Raw genomic sequence first — 18,659 nt, 5'->3', positions numbered from 1 at the left:
TTACAATTGAAGAGATTACGGATCTTTTTAAACTAGCCAGAGATTAGTGTGGCTAACAGAGATATGATGGCCTGTGGATTGGATTCCTCTCAGGCTATGAATTTTGAATGTTTTCTGGTGTATGGGGGCGGGGCAGGGCAGGGGGAGGGGGAGGCTGCTGACAGGTTCACGGGTTTGAGAATTAAAATTAAGTTTTATAAACACATTACAGGCCAGCTTCCGGTGAAGCTGCGGGTGATCTACATCGGAACGGACAGACCACTGCTGGCTCTGCCTGCGTCTCCCACCGGGACAGGGTTCAAAGGGGCCCCGAAGGTAAGGCGCTTACTTTCTCATGCTTGTGTCTCTCCTTCTCCTTCTCCCGCTTCTCTCTCTCACGCTTCTCCTTCTCCCTCTCCTTCTCCTTCTTCTCCTTCTCCTTTTCTTTCTCCTTCTTTTTCTTCTTCTCCTTTTTGTCCTTCTTCCTCTCCTTCTCCTTGGGCTTCTCCTTCTCCTCGAAGAGCTTCTCGGGGAGCACGGGCGTCAGGGAGGGCAGCACGGCCGTGATGCGCATGGCGGCGGCGGGGCTGAACAGGGGCAGCGCCACGTCCTTGGGGGGCAGGACCAGCGGGGCCGGGGTGGCCTTCAGCTTCTCCTCGCGGCCTTTCTCTTTCGCTTTCTCTTTGTCCCGCTTCTCTTTGTCCTTTTTGCCCTTTTCTCGGTCTTTTTTCTTGTCTTTGTGCTTCTCCTTTTCCTTCCTCACCATCCCATCTTTCAACCTGGCTTTTGGATCCACATCTTCAAACTCTTTTATCTTAAACTTGTAGGGATCGGCCTCTTCGTCTTTGAGAAAGTCCTTCCAGGGATACTTAGCTTCCTTGCTGGCCTCCCTGTCTTTCTCCTTCTCCTTCCCTTTCTCCTTCTCTTTGCTCTTCTCCTTGCTTTTGTCCCGGTCCCTCTCCTTATCTCGCTGCTTCTCCTTCTTCTTCATCTTCGTCTTCAGCTCCTTTTTCAACTTCTTCTTGACGTCCAAGGAGGCGGGCGGTTTGGGTTTCTCCTCGTACAGCTTGTGTGAGGGCTCGGGGGTGGGAGGAGAGACCGATGGGGAGGAAATGTAAGGGAAGCTGGGGGGCATGCTGGGAGGGGTCCCCATCTTGGCCTTCCGAACCACCTCGTCGATGGATGCGTCCATTGTCCACGAATTGTCCGAACTTGAAGTTCCGCCTGAAAGCGGCAGAGGGGTGGACCCGGACTTGGGGAAATTATTGGAGGAGGTGGAGGCTTTGGGGGTAACAGATTCTGAACCTGAAATTCTCTTAGGGCTGGTAAAAATGTCTCCTTCTGATTCGGACCCAGAAGAGAACTCAAAAGGATCGGGCTCGCGTTCCGCGCAAGCCCGCGCGATCACGGCGTCGATGGAGTCGTCGATGGTCTTGTCGGTGATGACCGCCTTTCTGAGCTGACTCTCGTTGTTCAGCCGCCCAGCATCAGGCAGTGCTTGTATCTGTCTCACCTGAACAGCCTCCTTACTGATTTTCTCACTTATTGTGGCTGAAGGAGTCCTGTTGGGGGTGTCAGGTCTGACAGGTACTTGGGGAATGTGAGTCATGACCTTGGGGCTCTTGGGGCTCTTGGGGCTCTTGGAACGTCCAGGAGATTTCTTTTCTTTGGATATGGTTTTTGGAGACCGAATAGGACTTCCGACCATGGCTGGTGACGGAATCATTTTGGGTGATTTCGTCTTCTGTCCTGGAGAACTGGTTTTAGTCTTTGTTTTGGGTGTAAACGACTTTGCTTCCAATGGTTTTGCGGTTGGCATCTGTGATTTTGCCACTGGAGCTAACATTGGCGGCTCCGGTGATGGAGGAGCTGGGTCCGTGCTGTCCTGGGTGTGGACGGGGGACAGCATGGGAGGGATCTTCTGGGGGTTCAGCGAGCTGAGCGGCTCTCGAGCCTCCAGTACCACCACGTCCAGGGCGTCCCCCTTGGTGCTCAGCAGGCGTGGCCGCTTCATCGTGGGCATTTCTTCAGCTTCCGGACTGTCCAGAGGTCTCTTACCCAAGAAGTTCTCATCATTAATAATCTCCTCATCCTCCAGCTCGTCGTCTTCTTCCAAGGGAACCTGCATGGCTTCTGCTGACGTGCCTCCATCTGTGGGCACTTGCTCCTCTTCTTCTTCTGGGGAAGGAAGAAAAAAGAAGTGTTATTAGAATATATATATTAAAAAAATACCCTAAGGGGAAAAAAAACCCAACAACGCTTCAAGACATGATTTCTAGGAAAGAAAGGAAATTATTGACAGTTGTTAGAGAGTAAAGTGGTTAAGTTTTCTAGGACCTTCCAAACACACGTGCCGTCTTTGTTTGAGGAGTGGCGACCAGCGACAGGAGACACATGAACTGTTTTCCTTCTGATCCTTCAGATCCTAAATGCAGGATCTGAAGTCTGCTAAGGATTTCCTCTTTGCCCTCTGCTTACTTAATTCTTTTCCTAACTTGACTAAATACTGCCTTTCTTTTCTTCTCTTCCTCTTGTGTACATGCGCGCGCACACACCCCTCTTAAAAAACCAAGAGATGGGTTAGCATGTAAACTACTAACCTCAGAAATGACAGGAAAGAATACTTTTTAATAGTTCATATGCTACTTCTTTCTCCCGTCTGCTGACTTGAGGACAGCCACTTTGAGAAGTGGTGTGGTGACATGGAAAGACACTCAGCTTGGCCTTAGAGATGGGGTTTCCACAGGCGTGCAGGCATCGCAGAGCAATGGGCCCGAGGCAGTCTCTCAACCTCTCATAGGCTGTTTTCTGACCTCTCAAAAGGGGCTAATGCTACTTGCCCTGACAACCTGACCGAGTTGTTGTGGGGTCATATTCTTTCCTCCCGCACATATTAACTAAGCCGCATCTACCATGCATGATGATAAAGGCTGAAAGGGCTACTGGAGGAAGTCAGGAATAAACCACAACCTAAAAAACCTTACAGTTCAGCGGGAGACACCATGTAGGTGGACAGCATGTAGAAAGTGATCAGGACCACAAGACAGGCCAAGTGTCAAAGCAGCTCAAAGGAGAAACAGATTACCTCTGCATCAAGACCGGGAAAAGACTTGACAAATGAGGCAGTGTTTTGGATATTTGGAGACTGGGAATGGAGAAGTACAGGATGAAGGAACAGATGATGCAGAGATGGAGGGGGGCACAAGGAAACTATATAAGAAACTCAGAAAGTATTAAAAAATTTATGATGGCTGCTTACATTTAAGTGAAAAAAATTTTTTAACATAATGCTTGATTCAAAGTGGGTCTCCACAAGCTAGGGAGGACTATTCCATTTCTGTTATTTTATTTTTAATGTTTAATTTTCATGTTTTTATTTCCAGTCCCTATTAACTTATATGCATCTAGAAGCTTTATGTGGTTTAGAGGAATATAAATGAATTATAAAAATACTTAAAAACACAAATGCTGCTTTTTATTAATTTAATTTACAAATATTTTACGCTTAAAGATTTTATAAGAAAGCTTCAATGGCGGCATCAAAATTAATCAAAATGGAAGAGGGAATTTTGCTGGAAGAGAAAGACTTAAGCTTTAATAAGAACGGGAAAAGTGTGAAAATATTTATAACAGTTTTCTGAATTAGAAATAGATACATAACAGAGTGTGACTGCATGCAAGGCATAAAGCATAACAATGAATGAGTACCTGTAAAACCACCACCCAACTTTAAGAAGACAACCCGAGCAGCACCATCGAGACACCCCTTGGTCGCTTTCTGATGGATGCTCTCCTCTCTCCACGCCACCCCATTCCAGGTAACTCCTCTTCTTTTTACTGTCCTTCCCTTGTTTCCTGAACAGTTTTACCACATTTGTATGCAGTGACTTGTTTTTGAACTTTATGTAAGTGGTATCATACTATAATATCTTTCAGCTCATTTCCCCCCTAACAATATGTTTCTGGGCATCTCCTATGTCCATGCAGGTTCATTTTCACCGTTGTAACCTGTGTAAAAATGTACCATGCTTATTTACCCATTCTCCTGGTATTGAAAGTTTTCCACTTAAGCAAATATATTTTATTTTTAAAATATTACAAAATGCAAACAAATGAATACAACTGATCTAGCTTATGCTTGTTCAAACACAGACTTAATTGATGATTCTGCATAATTAGTGTCTGGTTTTCTATTACATGAGTTATTTTAATTCTTGGTCTAAGAGTTTGGAATAAGATAAATATGTAATAGCTACTGAATGGTTTATTCTCTACTGTCACCCAAACTACCCCCTGCAGGTTAATTTCAGCTTGATTACAGGTGAATGGCAAGGAAGTGCTCATTGTGTGCATGTGTATAATGAGCACAATTCACAAAAAATCTGGAAAGTGCCCTAAAAGTGGTTTTTAGCATTTTCCTATACTTATCCATGAAAACAGCTTTATTATAAAATAGCATATAATTAGGTTAACAGAAGTTTAATATTACAAGATACCTGATCTTTTGACATGTTACTACACAAAGGTATAAAAAATAGTATAAAAAATTGAAGTCACAACTCTTTCTAATTTAACACAAATATAGATACAAGAACAGAAGCTGTGCTCCAAAGTCAAACAGGTGATGTTATTTGATATGAGTATTTTAAAGATTTTTTTATTTCCAGAGAACTAAGAACTCACTTTCTACTGTTTAAAAATGTTTAAACTAGAGGGAAAGACTCTTCTGCATTCATGTGACAAACAAATATTGGGGGAAAAAAAACTAGTTCAAGGAAAACTACTGTGACATTTAAAATAAGTTCTTTTTGACTTCTCAGTGCTTCAAGTCCTTGATCCAGAAGATGGGGACACCCTAGTATTGCTTATCTTGTGAGGACAGTGAAAAGTAATTGCTAATTAGAGTTGGGTAAGTATTCAAACCACTAAATAATAACAATGAACAATAATAGAGATATACCTTTTAAAATTGACTTTACAATCCTTTTTGAGAAGATAAAACAAAAACAAAAACAAAAAAACAGCTCTCCTCACTATAATCTCTCTAAGACCACAAAACAGGGCAAGTCCGGAGTTAGCATCTCCAGGTCAAGTGGACAGTCACTGCAGTCATCTGCCCTAATAACTCCATCCAGCAGTGAGAGCGGTCTGGAGCTGTTGGGGAGACTCTGGAAGGATAACAGAAATTTTACTCAAGGAGGCTAGTTCTGTGGAAGTGTTACGGTCATGCTGCCAAAGGTAGGGTAAGGAATCATTTACAAAACTGGTGTTTCCCTTCCTGCTCATGCTAAGATTTGGCTAGAGGTAACAGATGACTTTTGATCTGATTATTCTTTGTGAGAGGGTTTACTCAAAATGCTGATATGTGTTATAACTGACTACTAGCACTGTCATTCATCAAAGACTACCATAAATTATGATTAAGTCCTACACTTCTAAGAGGAAAAAAAGGTCATAAAAAATGACATATGAAGAACAACATATAAACCAGGGTAGGAACCCCTATTATTATTTTTTTTAATGTTAAATTACTGGGAGAGATTCATGTCCACTACCAAGAACCTTACTCTTCATAAAAATTCACTAAAATGTGTGAACACTATAATCCAATCTAAGTAAAAACCTGACACATTAAGAAGTAACTTCTCATTCTGTCAAACGTTGTCCATATATAACAATACTTTTTCATTTGTCAAAAAGGGAACAATAGGCAATAATATGAATGATTCAGCACAAATTTATCAGCACAGTTAGAAATATCATTTATAATATATTTAATTGGTAGCAGAATATTACAACATGCAGAAAAAGATGGAGTTAATCTCTCTTTAAACAATCAATGATCTCAAGTCAACATTTGACTGTGAAAACTTTTCAACTTGAAATAATTTCAAACTTACAGAAAAGTTCTAAGTGCTACAAATTACTCACAAATAGCTTTTACCCATATTTACCAAATCAATATTTTGGTAGTGCAGAACAATTGTCAGATTCTTTTAATGATATGTAAGAAAACAAATGGATCTATATTGCTGTCCATTGTTTTAAAAATTCCACAGATATTAAGTGGAGTCGGGGAGCCACTACAAACACCACTCCAACTTCCTTCATTGATGACACAAATAAATAATCCACACTTCCTACCTTTCCCAGGGAAGTAACAAGCAAAACATGTTTCTTCACCAAACTTCTCTACGGCCACCTTTTGGTCTAAGGCATGCAAGTGCACCTGCTCCTCAGGTGGCTCAATGGTAAAGAACCCAGCTGCCAGTGCAGGAGACCAGGGTTTAATCACTGGGTTGGGAAGATGCCCTAGAGTAGGGAATGGTTACCCACTTCAGTATTCTTGCCTGGGAAATTCCATGGACAGAGGAGCCTGGCAGACTACAGTCCACAGAATTACAAGAGTCAGACACGACTGAATGACTAACACACTTCTAACTTATTAAAAATATTGGTTCAGAACATCTTTTTTAAGAAAAATCTTTTAAACCAGAATAATAAATGCCTTTAAAGAAATACTATAATCTTAAAAGCTGATGGATGTTAGGAAATTGTTTGCATGGGCATGAAACGTTTTTATCTCATTAACTATACAGATGCATGATCTCAAGCAGAAAATATATTTGTGCTTCTAAACTTTATAAAGACAATAAAATGCTACCTGTACATTTCACCAAAAACTAAATGTACTTAAAACTAGATTTCTTGTAATTTTTTAAGAAATGTACATGCAGAAATTAAATTTCTAGCAACAATGACACAAACTTTCCCACTGTCTAATTAAATTATGCATACTAATGTTTTCATAATAGATATGAAAAGATTCATTTAAAATGGATGCTTTTCAGAAAACATCTTTCTATATATTAGGTATGTTTATTACAACCAGTTGGAGTGACTCAGTACTACTTGCATTCATTCATTTACTCCTTACTCATCTCACTCATTTATTGGTTCACCTTCCAAGAGCCTTGTAAACACCAGCAGAGCAAGCACCTCGTTAGGTCCTAGGAACATACAAATAAGACATGACTTCCTATCCTGAAGAAGCCACCACACTGTGTGGCCATTGATTCAAGTGCTGTCTGTGGCAGTCACTGGCATACGGTACCCAAGCTGTCACATCCAGGGACAGGGGAACAGAAACCCCAAGGTCGATCATAGAGGAAGCTTGATGGAAATGAACTCTGGGGCCTGTTTCCAGAGCCACAACTCGACCCAGGGCAGCCCACTTACTTTCTCAGACCTGAGTCTCCCCATCTGCAAAATATAAGATTGACATCTGACTCCTGCTTCAAAGAACTGAAGATTTCTAATATTAGGGCCATCTCCACATGCAGGGGGGTGCTCTACAGGGCAGGACAGAGCCCTTTTGCCCCTAAATAGCTCTTTGATCACACGCCTCAGAGCTTGGCATTCTGAGCACTTGATTCATGTCTTGGATAAGGGCTATATTTTTTAAAATATTGCTGCCAGAATATTTTTAAGACTGTAAACCTGACAAATGATTGAGTCTACCCTACTTTTTGAGGTAAGGAGACTCTGAATAAGTGAAACTTCAGTGAAGCAATTTGATGGAATGCTGAGGATGGAGAGGGTCTGGTACCCAGGGTGCTCTGAGGAGGACCAGGCTCTAACGGGATGCTATGGGGCGAGGACAAAGACCTTGGGCAGCTGGAGAATGTCAGGCAGACACGGGACACCTTGGAAATGCAGGAAGAGCAGCAGCATTAAAACCACCCAGTCCAGCCAACATTTTCTCTCTTAGTTCCAAATAAGGACAAAACAATTTTTTGCAGCCAATCTGTCTCTTCATAAGATACTTTAAAAATTGTCCCGTCTATAATGTGACTGAAATTAGACCCTTTAAAACACAGCTCAATATGTATGAGTGCGTAGGTATTATCAAAACCAAGCTATTTTCCTGAAAAAGAAATGAAATGACTAACAAAGACAAGACAATTAGGCCACGACAATTCATACAGTACAGCCAATCAATAACACAATAAATTAATAGCAGAGTGAAGCTGATGCATTACAAATACCTATATATACACCGACCCGCAGAAAAGCACGTTTTCACTAACATCTGGGACAATAAAAAACTAAACTGCTATATAAGCAGGCCAACCTGAAATGACACCTGTATTATAAATGGCCTAATCTATATGTTAATAGTGTTGCATCACATAACTGCAGCGAGGCCCAGATAACAGTATGACTTTGGGGTTTCTATGGCTACACCCTGGGCGGGCGCGCCTGAGAGGGCTGGCTGCTGACACCACACGGGCACTCCGAGTGCTTCTTCTGGGTTATTTATGATATGATTTATGATAACGACAACATCTCCTATTTTCTCTCCTCCTCAGATACAATAAATTGCTATCGTTAATCACCCTTCTTGGTGCAACTATGATTACAACAGCATAATAGGGCCTAGCTATGGTAATATTGTGGTTTTTTTTTTTTTTTGAAAGAAATAAATACAAGGAGATCTCCCAGACAATGTCAATATCTCTAATATTTTAATCATCTGCCTTTAAGTCTTTCAGAATAAATTCTATTACAACTAAGATTCCATATCCTAGGGTGTAAGCCTTTCGTGCAGATCAAATCCACAGTCGAGCCCCACACATTCACAAGTCATTTCCACCAGGACGTTCTTACACTCACGACAGTAAGACTATGCACAGGGTATGGAATCCTTTCCGAGACAGATGACAGCAGTTGTTGCTCTCCTGTAGCAATGAGGCTAATCTTACTGCAGATTCTCCATCCCCAGAACTAGTCAAACAAGGCAAATCAGCCAGTGGTCTATCAGAAGGGAAAAGACAGAGAACAGAAACTCTGCCATCATGCAGTTGTGTGTGACTTGCCTTTGCCCACCACTGGCAGTGTGGTTGCTTAGTCTTTCTGAATTTCTGTTTCCTTTCATGCCCATTCCAGGTGATAGTCAGCACTGCCTCTTTGGCTTCTGAGTATCAGAGGGATCCCTTCCTCCCTGCCCCGATGCCCTTTCTATGGGTGACTCTAGGTCTCCACAGGAGGTGGAGCCTACTTGACCTGGGTGGCTGCGGGACTTGCCGTGGCTGACGAGTCAGAGTTGGCAACAGTGACGTGAGCAGAGGACTGAAAACCACTTGCCGGCTGGGGCTTGCCCTCTTGCTGCTCCTGGGAGACCTGCAACCCCCCTAGTGTGAATGAGCCTGGGTTAGGCTCTGGGAGGTGAGAAATGCATCACTCAGAGCCCTGGTCACACCCGTCAGACATACAAGGGAGGCCATCGATAGCTGAGGGAGTGAAGTCTCTCAGTCACGTCCGACTCTTTGCAACCCCATGGACCATACTAGCTGATGGAAAAAGTATATCTACACCCAGCGGAAGAACCGCACTGCTGAGCCAACCCCAAATGCCAACTTGCAGGATTATGAGTGAGTATCAACAGTAATTTTAAGCCACTAATCTCTGAGGTGGCTTGCCACATAGCAACATATGGACTATGTGTTCACATGAACAGTAGATTTGTGTGATCTGTGGTGGTTACATTCTACAAAGGGGCTGCAAATACTAAATTAGTGAAGACTGAACCACTGTTCCCAGATGAAATACAAGGCTAGGTTCCTCAGAGGCCCTGGTCACATCTCTGACAGCAGATCCATAAGCAATCTCGCTTCCTGTGTGTTTCTGTCTAAAGGCATCTCATTTAACACACACGTGGACTCCCTCACAGTGAGCTCCCTGCCGGCGGCTCTGTAACCACAGCTGCATGGAGCACTCCGCTCTCACCGTTAGCACATCGCAGCCCTCCTGCACTTGGGAGCGCCAGCCAGCATCCTGCCTGGGGGCCACTCTGGAGAGCAGAATCACCAACAGCAAGCCAGAAATGAAGAAGCATGACCACAGAGAGACTCAGAAAGCACCCCATCGACAGTCTGAGCTGCAGTAAGAAGGCAGGGTGCTGCCACGTTTGGGCTCAGCTAGAAACACGCACAACCCAAGTGTCCTCTGTCAGCCGCGCACTGCCCGCGAGTGACTGAAACACAGGCTGGTGGAGGCGGGAGTGGGAGGGCGGGGGGAAGAAGAGGGTCGCAAGATAAAGACCTTTTCACTCATTCATGCCCTCCTTTACCCAGCAAATGCGTGTTCTGATTAATGTACAGCAGGCTACACGGACCTAAGTAAACAAAAGACAAGGTTTCTCTTCCCAGAGACTTTACATGTCAGTAGAGTGGATAGGCAACTAATAACTATAAACAATATTCCATAATGATTAAGTGCTCAGAAGTTCATAAAACAGGATCACATGTCTGGGGAGGGAAAGGGCTATTTTAGACAGAACATTCACTGAGGAAGTGACATATTGGCAGAGACCAGATTTCTGAGAAAATAACTGTTCTCTAGCCCACTCAGGGGGAAAAATGCTAAAGGACTAGTCAGATTTAACACAACCACACTCAATAGAAAATCAACTATTATATGAAAACACACACATGTAAAAAGTCACTGAGCTTGCATATCAGCACTGCTTTCCCAGTTTTCATAGTGAAGCAAACAGGCACGTGCCAGAGGCCAACGTACTTAAAGAAAGTGGATCAAGAAAGGCTGTTTATCCTTGGGATGATACCTCATTCTATTTTTCACTGTTTGCTACCATAAAAATAAAGTAAAAAATAACAACTACATTTAAGTAGTTGATGATTGAGGCTATGCTTTTACATTGCACAGGCTTCAAGGCACAGAGTATACATGCTTTTAACCAAACCTTTATTCTAATGCAGGGTTGTTCCTGTGCTCTAAATGACCTTGACAAAATTCTGGAAGAAATATCCCAAGACCTGGGGCTCTAAAGCTATTTTAGAATTAGCTCTGAATAATTGTCCCACAATATGAGTTTCTTGATTAATTGCTTCAGATAAGGTCTCCTTTTCGTTGCTGGCCTCCAGTGGCTCCCTCTAGTTCCCATAATCACTTTTGTCTCATTCTTCTGAACCCTGGAAGGCTGAGAGAAAAATCAGAGATACACCAATTCCATTACTCGAGGATTAGCTAAGAGATAACCCTTTGTATTCCATTACTGACCATTATTTGAGTAATTATTCAGTAACTACCATACGTCTGAAAGATGCACTAATTGTTTTCTGAGGCTCACTGCTGCTCTGCACCAGACAAATTGTGAATGTCATGTTCTTTAACCCCACAAATCTACATTTGGGTCACAGGAGAAAAATGGCTAGCAACTTGGACTGGATTTCCTTTTTCTTGGATTTCTTTCGCTACCTGAAAAAGAAAAGCTGAAACAAGAATAATTAGGCTGCTGAAGGTCTTACTGACCAACTAGAAAATTAGGACTCTATTTTTGACCAGATTTCTGTCTTGCAAGAGTCAGATTTCTGCATAATTTAGACAGAAAATTGGCAGGGGATGGCTGTTCCATCCAATTTCAGCAAAATTAGTATTCAGCCACCTGAATTTTTGGCAGTATTCCAGTATATTTATCCAAAGCAATAAGTAAACAGAAAATAAAAGAAAATTCACAATCATGCCTAAATAAGTTAGTTTCTCTCTTTACCTCTGTTTTCTCTCACACGCACCAACATTTAAAAAAAAAAAAGTGAATAACTTTAAAAGCATATTTCATGAATGGGTTCACAGTCTGGTGTTCTCCCCTTAGTACCAAACGCAGACAGAACAAGAAAATCCACCCAATTTTCAAAATACAAAGAACCCGAGGATGGTCAACAGACTCAAACGTAGTCTACAAAGGGGGAATGTGTCTTTTTTCATTGCTTATCCTCCAAATAAAGCACATCAGTTATGTCAGCTCGTGATTACCCTTACTAACAGATGGGAATGATAGAGACAGTGATTCCAAATTCACTAGAAACTGCTTTGGAATGCATCCTGAAGAAAGCTGAAAACCCAAAGAGCTCATGTTTGCTTACCTTCAGTTTCTTCTAGAACTCTAGTAGGCACCAGGGAAAAAAACAAACAAAAAACCCAAGAGGCACAAATCATGCATTTAATTTACCAAGTACCTACCATCTGCAAGCTTTGAGCTCAGAGAAAACTGGAAAGTGTCTGAGTTTGGCAGCTCAGAGATGCCCCCAGAAGCTAGCAGGGTGTTGGGTGACATGAAGACTGGTGTAAGGTCTGGAAGCCACGTGGAAAAGGTCAGCAAAAGGGGAGCTTCCACTCACCAGTTTGCTGTGCACCTACTATACGCTGAGCACCAGTGCTAAGGACTCAAATAAAGACCTTCAAAATGCTCACCTATGGGAAAGTTACAAGTTGAGAATCACATGCATCATTTAAAATAAGACAGTTTGCAACAATAAACAATAAGCAGAGTGCTAAGGCTCTCAGAAACAAACAGTAAGCGCGGCACCGACCAACAGAAAGTAAATGTGAGCGGATCAGAGGGAGGAGGTGTGCTTCGGGCAGCGGCCACCAAGGCTGCAGCCGGTGAGCCCGAGCACAGACCTGCCTGCCAGCCCCGCCTCTCCCACCCCACTCTCTCCATCTCTCTGATGCCATCAAAGAGTTACTTGGAAGCATGTACTTGTCAGACTGCGATCCATAAGAAGAACCAGGATGTGAGCCTGACAGTTGGTTTTTGGCTCCAGGAGCCTGGAAAAGCCACAGTCCAGAGCCTGGGCACAGTACTTAGCAGGCTCGCGGGACAAGAAGGACAAAACCTAACTGACACGTGGTCTCAGCAGAAGCCCAAGAGCCACTGTGTTGAGAAGAGACTTGGCGGGGACGGGGGGAAACAGGGGCACAGAGAAAAGCTGAGTGGCAAGCGTGGTGGCCCGGGGGTAGGGGAATGACTGGGGCCTGAGTCAGCTGATGGAGACCATGACAGGCAGTCACAGTCCTGTTGAGAGAAGAAGATTCTAGAAGTGTCATTTGAGGGAGGCAGCGAACAGGAGGGGGTACATAATGTTTCTAAACATTTTCAGTTAGCTGCCAGGATTTGAGAATCCAGAAATGCCAAGAAAATAAAAACCTAGAGATCTAAATGTTCTGCCTTTCCAAAAACATCAGATCTAGAGCCCTATAGCCTCATTCCCATGAGGCTATCACCCACTATAACCTCATCCTCATGGGACCACTTCATGGTCACCGTATCCCCAGCTCCTCTCGGGATCTCCACCTGCAGCCCCCACTGGGAAGCCTGGAACAGACTGGCCCCCAAGATAGTCTCAGTTGGCATAACCTAGGACTTCCTTAGAATCCTTGAAGTTTTCTCTAGAACCTGGTTTAACTAAAGAAAGACAAAACTTAGGGTTTATAGGCACATCAACACAAACATCCTGTTCACATCAACATGGTTTCCTGTTACCTGCGTGAAGCAACATCATACAAATAAGTAAACACAGTAAAAAATGTTTCTGGCTGAAAAATAAGTGCTGTAATTTTAGGCTGAAAAAAATCCCTGAACTCCCAGAGATGAGTCTTATAAATATGCCAATGAAATCCAATTAAAGCAAATGGATTAAAAATAATTTGATAGTAAAATGTTTACCTTAAAGTACCTCTTCAGATAAGGAATATTTGTTGACTCACTGTATATGGGAAGCCCTACCGAGAATTATAAGAGGCAATGTATGTATCCCCATGGATGCTGAGGTTGACTCCTTTTCTCTGACTCTCAAAGGGATTGCTTCCAAGTCGGAATTATGAGTTAGAAGGACATAACTAATAGAACACTATAGAACTTAATAAAAATGTCAACCTGCCACCTTTTGAAACATAACTGAAGAGGAGTCATATGACACAATCCCGTTTGTGAAGAAACTGACCTCAGAACAAACGCCCCAGACTCCTTGAAGCTGTACTCAGTGTGACACTTTGGGGGAAGTGACAAGATGCAACTGAAATGGACCTATTAAAAACAAAGTATGTTCCAAAGTTAAATGTTATTTAAGAAAGCAGGAACACAGTGCCATGTTCCTCACATTGCTGTTGTCTTTCTTCTTCACAGCTTACAAACATGTTCACAATCCTTGGTCACGAAACACCCAAGATTTTAAAAACTCAGACAACAGGCATTTCCCAACCCCAAGAAATTCAGTCGAGCTGGGAAGACACACAAGAAAATGAGAGCTCAGGGAAGCTAGGGAACCATCACAGTACAGAAGAGGGTGCTCAGTCCTTCGTCAAATCGCTCCGAAAAAGGAGTTTTCCCCTGATTATTCCAGTTTGCCACTTATTTACTCTTCAACTCTTTCCTAAGTGCCCCAACCACTTGCCTGAAATGCCCTTCACTGGTTCCTTGTAACTTCCTCACCTCTCACTACAAAGAATCCTCTTCCTGCCCGCCCTCTAGTCGAATAAAGGCTGATTATGCTTCCTTTTTACTGAAATTCTCTTCTGCTATATTCAGTTCAACTTCAGTTTAACAGATACTAATTTATATCTTGCAGTCTCTTTGAGAAGGTGGGGACTATCTAGTAATCTCTCTGTATCTTGTACCTGGAACTGCCTGTGAAGGTTTGTTAACAAAGGAAATAAGTGCCCAGTGGCAGTACTAGCTGCCTGACAGTCTAGGATCAACTGGCGAAATAAAACTGCACGATGTACAATGTTGTCATCATCTAAGATTTGAAAACATGGGCTCTTAATCTTCCATTTTGCAGACTTCAAGTTATACTTACCATCTTATGTTTTAGAACCACCATGATAATCCATGTTCTGTTTATTTATAAAGTCTTCTTGTAATCAGAAATGCGGGAGGGTATGTTCTGATGGTCTATGAGAACTTAGAATGGGAGCTGAAATTCCCTGGACCCAAGCCCACAGTGAGTCACAGTTTCAAGTATCCACGGAAGCTCTCTTCCAGGGTGAGAAAGGGGACTTTGTCGTAAATGAACTTTAGAGTCAACAGAAACAGAAACACCATAGTGATTTAGAACATTTTAGGGTTTGAGGCCCAAGTTTGCCCTGGATTAGCAGCAGCACCTGACTTCTTCATGCTATGGTTCATCATCAGTAAAATGGGAAGGGTAATAAAACCAACTATGAGTTACTGTGAGAAGTAAAATAAATGAGACAATGCATGATACATAATAAATGCTTGATACATTTTAACTTACATGAGTTACTAGGTGAATTAATCAAACATAACATCTAAATTAAAAAAAGAAAAAGAAAAAACCAAACACAACCAGAAGAGCCAGACAATGCTACTGTTGATATGAGCTGGTGATGGACACATCAGGCTCTCCATGTTATTAATATATCTGTAGTGTTGCCACAGAACAGTTCTGGAAAGGGAAAGTTGTAGGATTTCTAAAGATAAAGACCTCTTTCCCCAGTAGAGATATTAACATATTACATGAGCTACAAAAATACAACCCCCATATTTTCCTATGCTAATTGTACAGTATTAAGAAAACAGATATCAGCATTACACACATTTATAGTATTACTAACTACAAAATTAATTATTCAAAATTACTTTTCTAGACGAACTTTGTTTTTTAGGGAATATGTGACCTTCATAACCCATTCATTGATGGTCAAGAATCAGTTATACATAATTCAAGTAGGTACACATTTGCCTATTTTTTTCCTTTTCTATTTACTGACTCCTACCTAAAAATCTAACCTATGTAACTCTTAGCCTTTTAGGATTTCTCTTAAGCTATATCCTTTATATTTACACAGAAATTCAATTTCTTACTTGGGTTTATCACTCTGGGTGATATTTTTACATTGGGTTTATTTTTCCCTTTTCTTGTCATTTTTTTTTTTTGCATCTTATTATTTTAGATGCATCTTATTTATTATTTAGATTATTTAAATAAATATTTATTATTATTTAGACCACTATGAAATTAAGCCCAACTATTAAATGAATATAAACAGTATTCTATACTCTTATTTATTGGTAATGTATTATTTAAATAATACAGGCTTATTATTTCAGAAAAGTAGAAAACACAGATAAGCAATGTGGAACATCAAAACAAAACAAAGCAAAACAAAATGCCACACATAATCCTAAATCCCAGAGGAACCACTTCCTCGTGCTCGTCTTAATTCGCACAGTCATCCCTAACTGGAAAGGACTGAACTGATAACAATAACAGAGACTGTGGAAGAATGTGATCAAAAATAGAGAAGAACTTTACATCTCTTAATTAATGAAAATGAAGAGATTCTTACAGTTCTAGGTACAGGAAGACCTGTCTCAACATAAAACATTTTCCAATCAATGAGAGATTGTGGAAGAATGCGATCAAAAACAGAGGAAAAAATTCACATCTCTCAATTAATGAAAATGAAGACATTTTTGTAGTTCTAGTTACAGGAAGACCTATCTTGGTATAAAACATTTTCTAATGTTTAGAAATTAATTCCTTCTGAGTTGAATAAAATGCAGATAGAGAACAATTTGAAAGGCCAATAAAACCCCCAAAAGCCTCCCTTAACTATGCACTGCAGAACAAATGTAGTTTTATTACATTAAATTCAAGCTTATGAGAATTTTGCTTATGGTAACTAAAGACTGCTTATGATAACTAAACATTTCAAACAGAGCAAACAAATGGGAAACTCTAAAAAACAATTCTCCTTTTGAGATGAAAATTTTATCATAAGCACATGCCTTCAACTACATGGTGTAACCTGTTTTATAATATGCCTACTTCTCTAGAGGTCAAGCATCCAAAAGAAAAAGAAAAAGAAAAATTCTGATTTTCCAGACAGCTCTCTGAACCTGAAAACAAAAGCTACTAAATAGTAACTATCTGCCAAAAAGATAATTTCATTTGCATTTCCTGATACCCAGATAACTGTGGGTAGGCAGGTCTACAAAAGCCATTATAATATTAGTTTTTATCTTTTCTAAGTTGCAGTTATTAACATAAAGGCAGTCCCACAAGCTTTGCTTGCTCACATAGCAATTACACCAATTATTATTCATAATGACATCCTTGAGTCAGCAGGTGAAGTATGTTTGGATGGAATACTCCAGTATTAAGAAATTAATACAGTGCATAATACAATTTGGAAATGTCCATGATGCATCCAAATGGCATTTCTGACACAAAGTAAAATTTCATGGAAAATCCATTTATGGAACCCCTACCACCACCAATACCCAAGATTCAGGTCAGGGGTAATTCTGTTGTGTATAACTATTTTAATTAGCTCATTTGACAACTACTGAGTGCTTCCCGTACCCTGGGTGGGCACTGTTCTAGGCGTTGGGGACCCTGTGAAGAAGTCAAGTACACACGTGGACTCTTGACTGGCTGGGGAACCAAGTGGTCACACACATGAGGAAACATGAAATTCTCTGTTCAACTTTGAAAGCAGAACACAACTGCTCCAAAGATCAATAAAGAACTACAATTCTCGGCAATTAATTATACATTTATGAAGTTAAAACGAATCAACATAAGAACTGCTTTACCCCAAGGTTCACAGGAAGCTTGCTAGGTTGCCAGTATTAGTTCACACCTCAGTGGTCTCCTCTGGGGTACAACTGGGTGCCCTATGCGTTCAAACAAGTTAATTTTGAAAAAATTATTTATCAAGTTTGAGTGGAACAGTAGTAAGATAAGCAGCAGGAAACTAAAAAAACATGATGACTCAAAAAGCAGAATCTTTAGCAAGCTATGATTTCTCAGTGGCCTACCTTTTCAGTGAGATTTGGACATACCCATGTCCTCTGATAGAATGAAACTAACAAGACAACTAGAAAACTAGGACTTCTCAAAGTTTTAATTCTGATTTCCCTCCTCTTCACCCTTTGCTGCCCAAAAGCATAGACAGTTGCACTGGGATACAAGGTTATGGGTGTTTTTCTTTTATAGTTTCCAATCTTTCTTTAATGCTGTGCATATTTAAAGAGAAGAAAAATAACCTGAATAGATTTTCCAAGAATACTTCATCGCTTACAGGGTCACCGCCAAGAGAGTACACTCTTCACCTCTACCAAAACAAATGACTTTGGTGTTGGAAAAGGTTAAAGAAAAAGGAAGTAGACACAGTCCCATGAAGATGTGTGAATGACCTACATGCTTGACTTCTATGTTTGTTATGGTTTGATAGGCAGGTCACTGGGCTTAACGACCGAGGCTTGCAGGGAATTTCAAATTTCTGAACGATAAACGAAGCACAGACACTAAGGCAGACCAGTTTCCTGACAGGACAAAGTGCTCAAGACTGCTTGGATGTAATTTAAAATCAGAACACACTAGCAGGAAAGTGTCACTTTTTTCGGTGTTTTTATACCAATATATTTTCTCATCAAGTCAGCACAAAATGAAACACATTTCATGTACAAGAAAACCAGCTTTGGCTTTCTCCATCCCTCCTCGTCTCTCAAACACCCTTGCACGAAGTACAAAATAGTAATTAATAAACAGTAAGCATGAGCTACTCAAACTTCCTCACACTGACAGAAAAAGGAACTTTAAAAAAAAATTATGGCCTAAATATTGTGAACTGTATGGTTCAACTGTCCTAGTTTTAATGTTTCTACCAAATTTCATAAACTTCAAGTATGAAATATACTTCATATCTTGGAGTGGTCCTTTATTTTTAAAATGAAAATAAACAGTTTTGTTATTACATCACATCAAATGTTAGCTTTATAGATGTCCTGTTGGAAATCTCTAACCTTGGTTTTTGTATAAAGAACCAATCACATGTGCAAAAATTTA

General features: G+C 41.0%; 1 protein-coding gene across 1 annotated transcript in view; it reads right to left on the bottom strand.

The window, feature by feature from the left end:
- Positions 1 to 18,659, bottom strand: part of TAF3 (TATA-box binding protein associated factor 3) — a 119,824-nt gene that overhangs the window by 33,928 nt on the left and 67,237 nt on the right. Inside the window, exon 3 of the mRNA XM_020880518.2 lies at positions 329 to 2,157. Within this exon, the coding sequence (XP_020736177.2) occupies positions 329 to 2,157 (1,829 nt within the window). The remainder of the gene's footprint in view (positions 1 to 328; positions 2,158 to 18,659) is intronic.

This window comes from Odocoileus virginianus, chromosome 9 (assembly GCF_023699985.2).
Source record: "Odocoileus virginianus isolate 20LAN1187 ecotype Illinois chromosome 9, Ovbor_1.2, whole genome shotgun sequence".
Taxonomy (NCBI): Eukaryota; Metazoa; Chordata; class Mammalia; order Artiodactyla; family Cervidae; genus Odocoileus; species Odocoileus virginianus.
The sequence above is the reverse complement of the archived record's forward strand: the minus strand, read 5'-3'. Positions and strand labels throughout refer to the sequence as shown.